Below are 9,606 nucleotides of genomic sequence, written 5' to 3' on the forward strand. Positions count from 1 at the left end.
TTTGTACCAAAGCAAGTATGATCTACCAATGATTCTCCATTAAGTTATAGCCCGGACAAGGATTGGATGGACGGACACTGACAAGGTGATTCCTATATATACTCCTGCGGAAACTACGCTTGCGGAACTATTAAAATAGTGCTTCGTACAAGTAGGTGTTTTCAGAATGATGAAATGTGTAATCCTTAAAGATACCGATCTCGATTTTTTACTTACATAATTTTTATTTATTAATACATAAATAAAGCCAAAGCATAGGAATGCATGAGGACGAAATTTGATGGTAACTAATTGATCACCTTTAATTTTACAACAGAACAGTTAATAATTCAGGAAAGACCTAAATGAGGTCAAAAGTACTGTAAGAATAATTTGCGACTCAGACACTGCAGCGTTAGATTGTAGGCGATAATTTACAAGGATTAGCAAGCAGACATACCTAATCTATTTGAACAAATAAGCGAAGGATAATTCCCAGTTTGAAATATAGTGTGCTCAGACTGTTCGAAGTAACTTGGAGTTATTTTACTTTTTTCTGTTGAGAGAATTGATCATTGGACATATGATCCTGTCTATTGTGGAGAAGTCCTGACTGATTACGGCCATTAAAACTGGTGGATTAAACAAATCCTTCCGTTACCTAAACTGTGGTTCAGATTTGGTGAGATGGATGGGTTTCTGCACGTTTGTGGAACAGATACCCTGTAAGAAATGTTCATTTTATCCTTCTCATTGCCCAGATATCGAACATCTGAAACATAATCCTCCTCAATTTTCTTTTAGATCTTCTCCCTACAGCTATAATTCTGCTGGAACACATCATTACTGAATTCACTTATTTAAAAAGGACCAAAATTTAGGGAAGCCCGATTTTTCAACTGGCTAAAATGTTCATAAATATTATGAATTCTGTCGAAGATTATCCCAAACGATTGATCAAATATGAAGAAAACCTTGGCACTTTGTCAGAATGGATTAAAGTATAAGATGTTGAAATCTCGTGTTAAACGCTTGAGGGGCAATATGAAAACCATCTATCCTTCTGTCTTCAATAATTCAGTAGTGAAAAAGAATTCGATAGGTTACACGATCAGTATGTACTAGTCCAGCTTACAAAGCAGATAACAACATAGTCTTTGTTTAGGCTCATTGTTACAGTTGTACTAACTTTGAATTCTTCAAGTGGTAATCCAACTTAAACTAATAGTTTCCTTTCTAAAGAGGAAATTCTTCAAAATTAAATAGTTTAAGTTTTTTAACATTTTTAGTATTCCCTGCAATCAAATTGAGTTTTAATTTCCATACTGACAGTGGATTCCTAAACTTCATTAAAAAAAAATAGCCTTGGAAACAAAGATTCATGGCGGATTCTAGTAAATGTTCTACGAAGCTTCATAATTTACTCCTCAGGAAAATATTAACAGCAGTGAAGGAGAAATATTGTACAACGACATAGTATAATAAGTATGGAACTCGTATTTGCATACTTTTTCATTGGTCATCTGTTTGGTAGAAAACATTCCTATTCTGCAAACAGGTACTCCGAGGTTGATATTAAAAGGATGCTTGCGTTTCTTATTTGTTCATTAACAATGTCTATGTAGTTTTCGGAGACCAGGTCTTCCAACAATGTGTTGGAATTTTCATGGGTTCTTATTGTGCACCGTCATTAAGAGACTTTTGTTTTCATATGAAGCAAAATTTATTCAAGAACTTCTACAAGAAAAGATAGGTCTCTTGCCGAAGTCTTCGCCATTTAGATATATCGACTACCTTATATCAATTTCATTCACAGGTTGATTCGATATATTCCAAGAAACTCGAAATAAAGACACCACAGTCTAACACGTGGATGTTTTACTAGAGAAAACACTGATGGCAAACTAACAACTAAACTATATGATAAACGTAATTACTTCGGTTTTTCTGTTACTTCCCTTAAGTAGCAATAAACCATTATCACCTGCATATGGATTTTACTTCTCCCAGTTGATTCGATACGCAAGAGCATGTTCTACGCACGAACGATTTCTAAAACGAGGCAGGCTAGTGATAAATAAGTTGATGAAACAAGTAAAAAACACAATCTCGTTTAAAGTTTTTGTTTTGTATTTTCCCTTGTTTCATTATTATCATCATATCAAAAATCTATCCATATATTCACAGAGCTTTTATATATATATATATATATATATATATATATATATATATATATATATATATATATATATATATAACAATTTTGATGCACCAGATACGTATTTCGACAAATTATGTCTCTCCAGTGATGCTCATGCCGAAACGTTGGAAATCCGAAATATTTATATTATCAAAAAAAATTTAAGAACTTAAAAAGGGGTGCCAAAGAATTGAGTCAAATACGTCAAAGCATGTGGAAGATAATCCTAAGCTTTGAAATAAATTTCTAAATTTTACCATAGCAATTGAATACATATTCCGTATTTTCAAGCAAGTACCGAAGTACATAGCCACTGGGCTGTAGAGACCCTCGGGAACTAACAGCCCTCCCCAGGGGTCATAATATAAATCTTATACGGTACCAATTTTGATGCATCAGATGCGTATTTTGACAAATTAAATCGCTCTTCAAATGTTCTTTTAAGGCAATAACTTCTGTATTTTATGAATCACCTTGACCTAAGAAATGTCAATAAGGTCTTATATATATGTAGTTTGGAAACGGACGCAGTCGGGGTTTTGCCCCCCCCCCCCTTCTTAAAAATATCTTTTTTCTCATAGTTTACCTTCTTTCTAAAATCACTAAGAAGAAATGTATAAAAATCATATTAAAATTCCATTGTCTGCTGAACACATCAAATTGTAAGTTTACAATGGACTTTTACATAGTGTCAGGAATTTTAACGGTCCATTATTTTACTGTAGTTTGCAAGTAATTTTCTTTAAACAAGTACAATGTAACGAAGTTAGAACTGACGGGGGGAAAAACAACATAAAACACTGTTTTGCATTTATTGAAGCTGGGGACCCTTTAAGTTTCTGACAGCTTTTTACGGCAGTTGGACACTTGTCAGGTCATTATACGAGATATCTGAAGCCAGGATTGGCAAGTAGACTCTCAACCGTTCCTCGAAACCATGGTTTCCAAATACTTTGTAGTATATAGATTCAAGTGATCATTATGGCTATTTCTTAACAGCACCAAACGTATAGTTATGGTGTCAACTTTGGTAACGGCCATAACACAATTTGAGAAACATGATGGGCCTGACAGACACTGATTAAATTTTAATGGGAAAGGCTCAATCAACCTAACAAGCTGGGGTAATTGGGTTTGTTTTTAAATCCCGTATTCGACATATTTATTTGTATCACCTATACTCATTAATATCTTCTTTTTTTCCCTCATAAAACACACCAAAATGCCATAAAATAGAATGTTTTATTAACAACACAATTAAGCTGAATACAGTATCAAAGAACAATTTATTCATTAAGATAGGAGATTCAAATATCAATGCATAAAATGTCAATAAATACACACAAAAGTCAATAAATAGATTGCACTGTTTGTAATCTACCCAAAACATCTATTCACTTTATTTGTATACAAACTTTTTCCCATGTCAGGAATTAATGAAAGTGTTTGGACGGACGATCATGTTTCGTACACTTCTAATGACGTTTTGTAGGATCAAGCACGTAGTATCACACTAAGTGAGTCAATGGGGGTGTTCCTCTTTCCATGTTTGGACAGACGTTCCTGATGTAAGAATTAAGCCTTGATAAGATTATCCATTAAGAGTTTCACAACTTGTGTACTTTGAATTGCAATAGCGACACGAACACGCCAAGGCGTCAAACACGACATAATACGGGTCCGGATGTTCGGGGTGACAATTTGGAAGGCGCACGCGCCGCTTCTGAACTCTTGCATATGTACACACTGGATGGTTACTAATCTTAAATGGTATTTTATAATCCGCTATCTGTTTCAAAAGAGAAATTAAACGTGTATTAGCTCATTTAAACATCATTAGGTACATTTTAAAGATTGATTGCTTCGGAATACCTCATGAATCAAACTACATCAGTATTTACACCAAATATAAAGCACCTTGTTTTAAAAACTGCATTTTACAACTCAATTTAAGTAGCAATCGGTGCATTAGTAGTTGTTAAAATAACAGGACGGACATTATATTTTTGATTTTAATTTCTCATTTTGCATATTTATAAACTTTCAAAGTTTGAAAAGATAAATCAACATGAATTGAAGTACACGTAATATACTGAACTTCTCTTTACTGATTTTTGCTTATCATAATTCATATACCAGAGAAGTACCAGTAATTGTTAAAAATTCTATAGAGACAAGCACGGCATGAAAACCGATACTTTTAAAAAATATTTTTGACTGGCAATACCACAGCCTTCTAACTACACTGTAACAATAATAATGTTTAAAACATTTATTTTCATCAACCGATCGAAATTATTTTTTTGTAGTTATCTTGTCATAAACATTTACAAGAAAAAGAGCATTCTGTATTTCCACTATTGATTTCTTACCATAAAACTAGCACCTTTTAAGTATTTTTTTTCAACCAAATAGAACATTGTGAAAAATAATTTTTGAGTATATCAGGAAAAAATAATGACAGTTTGTATACCTCGCTTGAATCACACCGTCCCCAGCAGGAATTGACTTTGATGTAACCAGAACACTCTAATATCTCGCCAAGGGATGTGATGTGGGGTTTCTGAGCAAATAAATTGTATTCTCTGACTAAACAAGATGTAATACTGTCCAAATTTACGGCATTTACACCTGATATTATGGCCAGCACCAAAATTAATTCCGCCCCCATGGCTGTTTTCTGAAATAACAATATATAAGTTATAGTAATTTTGCAATCCTCTTTTTAAAGTTATTTTTTTTTTAAACAATAGTAAAGTAGCTTTAAGTGATTAATCTCAAGGTTGTGAGTTGCATTATTTTTTAAAATCTTTTTTTACATGCGTAAGTTGCCGACTTCTTTTCGAGTAGATATTTGCAAAACATGAAATAGATTAGAATATACACCAATTAAAACTTGCGTCAGTGGTATTATTTATGCATTAAGTGTAATTTATGCTTTAAGGCAGGTAGGGACTGTTGTTAATAGTTATAATTATGATATCTGGAAAAGAGAAATCGTGCACGAACATAATCTAGATTAATAGTCTGATACCATTAAGCCAGATAATGGTGTTTTGGTACAGAAAATGAAATCTGTTCACGTTGCAACCGACAGGGAATCTCCCGAGATGAATGGATTCATAAAATTTCTGCAAAACAGAATTCGGAGAAACCACGTTACTTCAATATTAGGAAATTAATATATAGATATTAAATCTCATCACGCGAGTTTAATAAAGGTCTCTGCATTATATCAAAATGAATGCGATTTCGTCGCCATCGAGCTGATTATTAAGAGAGATACCTGGTAAGGCTTCTCAGCCAATGTGATTTACGGTTTGTTGGGGTGATTTAAGACCAAACCGCGTGTTATGTGAACTAAAAGTCGAATAGTCCATTTATCAGTTTCTTCATCTTGTTTCAGCGATGGGTGAATTGGGGACAGAACTAGCATTATTCGAGATCATGTTGATTTTGATTTCTGATAATTATCAAGCGTCAAATTCAACGTGTGATATTGGTATTAGATCAAATAATTGTAAATCGGTTTCTCAATAAAGCTATGTGCACAAAAGGACGAGGTTGAAATAAATGTACATTTTAATAGTACTAATTTCTTATACTGACTATGGGAATAACGATAGAAATTCGATGATTTAATGATTATACTAACGAAGAATTCCAGTGTATGAATTTGTCTTAATAACTCTTCTATCATTCTGGTTGTTTCCTTTTTTAACAGTATTATTACGAAATGTTATAAGTTTCAAAAGATCACAATTTTTAAACATAATTCTTCATGCATTCGTACACATAAAAACATATATGACATGCAACATCAAACAATTTAATATAAAAATTTAAAACTGCACTTTTTCATATTGTATTTTTTAAAAATTCTTCTCATTGAAGCAGTACTTTGCGAAAGGCCACTGTATACTTATTTTAATTTCAATGACATAAATGGAATACATTTCTAATATTACAAATTATCATTAACAAATTTAAAACATACCGTATGTCGTCTGCCTGGAGGTCCTCTATCCTCTTCGAAGAGATACGTTAATTCGTCCAATGGGAGATAACCTCAGTATTATTCTCAAATGCAAACAGATCAATATACTATTAAAGGCCTGTTATACCTGATAATGTGGTTTAAATGAAACTGTCTGCATTCCGATAACAAGTCGTTATAACTACTGGGATATGACAGTGTAGTCTGCTTATGAAGGGTCCCTGACGTGCCTCTTCCGCTAGATTACATCCCCCACAAGGGCGGAGACGCTTGTTTTGACCAAACTGATTAGGACACAAACTAAATTCTTAAATTGTGGAAATGTTTTAAAATTCATGAAGACTAAAGAGTTAATAATTGTTATGCTTAAAACAATTGTTTTTCTGCGTTGCAAGTTTAATCACACAAATATCATCTTTAACAGCTAAGGTTTTGCAGAATTTTTGCTTTCTTCATTTTGTAGTTGCAAATTTATAGGGTGGGGTAAAATTTTATGATAATTTCAACCACAAATTGCAAACAATACCGAGAATTCAAAAATATTATCGTCACAGAATATTTTTCTAATCGTTTAATAAAGAAAATGCAAAACAAAAATAAAATATCAGATTTAGATAAAGATAATAATAAAAGCTTTAATCTACCGCCTACAAGATATTTCTTTTTTGGTTTCAATTTGATCGAAAGAAATTTCGTTTAAAAACTTTTTATCACCCTTTTCAACATCGTCAAGATATATATATAGAGAGAGAGATTGATTGAATGATAGATTACTTAATTACAAATATTCTGCAGACGCTTAAGTTGTAGGAATATGTAATAATCGATAATCTAGATTTCTTACAATAATACGATCACTCAGGATTAAAATGGAAGCATTCTCTGAACTACAAGGTGTACATCAGATTGAATTTTTCTGAAAATTGATATATAATTAAATTATTCAATCGCAATATACGTTAGCATATTGAATTATGAAAATGGTGATGATTACTGTTACTATCAAAAGATGAACATTTTTTTTTTCCATATGGCAAAAATTAAATACGTTGTAATTATGGATGTTCTCATTGGAATTTAACTTCTGCCAAACATTTAAAAGAGCAATGTGTTTATGCAGTGAAATCTGAGTGAAATGTTTGAGTAAAAAGCGACCAAAAAGGGAAAATAGAATCATGTAATAGCATACCGCACAATTTATATATTGGCGTATTGAACATCATGTATAATACATAGGAATTGCCTTTTCGATGATGAAATTTAAATAAAACTTGCTTTTCTCAATTCACGATATTGAGCATTTTTGTCTTACCGAAGTCAAATGCTCAGGTGAACTTTTCTGATCAAAAATTTTTCGTCCGTATGAGTATATTAAATTCAGGCGTTCGACTTCATCAGTTCATGATCTAAAATGAAAATTTTACGATGAGCAAACCGATATTACTTTCATGATTTACATTAAGAATGAAACTTTGCACCCCCCCCCCCCGCTTTTTTTTTTTTTTACCTCAGGATGGGTTAGGCCCCGTGATCATAAAACATCTTACGCTTAAGTCAAAATCATTTTTTTACTAAGATGTAGTCGTCAAGCAGACCAAAATTAGAATATTTTTCAATACTGCTTTAAAAAAGTGTTGTTACATGCAAAATTAGAGATAAATTCAATAATTAATAACCAAATTACAGGCCGTTGAAAATCTGACTTAAGTCTTAGTCCGTTTCATGATCCTGGGGCCAAATGCATGAATTTATTTTCAATTAGCAATACTGTTGAAACATTTTATTGGTGAATCACTTTTGTTAAACCAGCTTTACATTGTCATTAAAGGGAATCGAGTCTAGTGCATAAAATCACTTCAAAGAGGAAAATTAAAACAAATTAATTCTATGCTTGTCAATTGCTTGGCACATTTTAATATTGTATATAAAATGTAGTGGTTTTAGGAACTTAAGAAACACTGTCAATCATTGTTTGTTAAGTTTAAAATTACATGTATATTAATCCTTGATCACTGACAAAGTCAATTGCTGTAGTATCAGAAACATACTAAATCAGCGATGGTGAGGAAGGTATTTACAAATGTACACATTGTTTTCATGTCTTAAGACTCAGGTGGAGTGACCCAATGGTTCATCCTTAAAGTTTCCATTAGAATTTCCATCACGTTCGATAATTTAATGATGATTTATATGGTAATTGAGTTTTAAGAACCCAAGGATTGTAGTATTTAGACCCTTTTGACATATACGCATTTAAAATTTCAATGCTGTCCAGATATCTTCAAAAGGATTTATGTCTTGAAACTAGGGATGGGTATCGGCAAAAATTTCGTATCGTGATATATCACGATTTTTTCCCACAAATATCACGATAAATCGGGATATTTTTACACACAATTTTTACTACAATTTCAAATGAATCTCCAAAATATTTCTTAAAAATATGCTATAAAAACATAACTTTACTTTTTAAATTTTTATTAATTTAATATAAAGCTTGTTTGGATGCCGTTGTTTAACTGTTTTCAACATTTTTTTTACACTTCCTGTAATTGTCATTCCATAGTTTGAACAAATAAATGACAAATTTCCGGAATTTATAGTTATGTACCAAATACCGGTATTTTAGTCTCCGTATCACGATACCTATCACGCAATAAAAAATCGCGATATACCGGTATACCGATAAAATCGCACATCCCTACTTGAAACTTGAGTGAAGTAATCAACTGGTTCATCCTTAGTTTCCATTTACACTTCTGATACATTCAATGAAATAAGGAATAAATTTTAAAGACGATATATGTATTTATTACACATTTCCATGGTTAACTGTTTTCAAGAACCCAAGGATTCTATTAAGGAGGTTGGATCCTGACATCAAAAGTAATGAGAATTTTTTATCAAGTATATTTTTAGAATTTATACACATAGCTTAATTAAAAACCAAAACAAAAAATGGGGGTCAATGCGCTTCTTTTGGCGCTACAGAGCATTTAGTTTGACCTTTTTGCACTGTAAAAACGTCTTACACATAAATCAATTTTTTACGTTTTTCCTCCGATATTTTTTATTCAAATAAGTTATGGGAACAAACACAGTTTTATTTCATCTTGAATAGACCCATTAAAATTTTTGACAACGAAAAAAAATTTTAAAGTACTCCGCACGTTCCATTTTTTGACCTTTTTGCACTCAAAAAATTTCATTTTGCTAGCATTAAAAATTTACCAAGAAAAAAACTCATTTAAAAGTAATGTCATTTCACTGAATTTAAGAAGAATGATTAAAAGTATCTTGTATATTGAGAAAAGAAAGTTAAAAGTGGGGGTCTGTGATGTTAATTTTTAGATATTACTAAAATAGTGCTAATTTTGAGCTTAAATTAGGGCTATTTTTTCTCTTGATTTTCACAATATATTTGATTTAT

The 9,606-nt window shown here is 31.9% G+C and overlaps 1 protein-coding gene across 1 annotated transcript; it reads right to left on the reverse strand.

Annotated features, from left to right (window-relative positions):
* Nucleotides 1-3,504: 3,504 nt before the first annotated feature.
* On the reverse strand, nt 3,505-4,854 carry LOC133201730 (thyrostimulin beta-5 subunit-like). Its single transcript, XM_061337522.1, has 2 exons — nt 4,653-4,854; nt 3,505-3,968 (listed from the first exon to the last, which is right to left on the reverse strand). The coding sequence occupies exons 1-2, from the start codon at nt 4,848-4,850 to the stop codon at nt 3,771-3,773; spliced, it is 396 nt and encodes a 131-aa protein (XP_061193506.1). The 5' UTR covers nt 4,851-4,854; the 3' UTR covers nt 3,505-3,770.
* Between the last annotated feature and the right edge of the window lie 4,752 nt (nt 4,855-9,606).

The sequence above is a fragment of the Saccostrea echinata genome, unplaced genomic scaffold (genome assembly GCF_033153115.1).
Source record: "Saccostrea echinata isolate AGI-Se365-2 ecotype Australia unplaced genomic scaffold, CSIRO_AGI_Sech_v1 ptg000002l, whole genome shotgun sequence".
Lineage (NCBI taxonomy): Eukaryota > Metazoa > Mollusca > Bivalvia > Ostreida > Ostreidae > Saccostrea > Saccostrea echinata.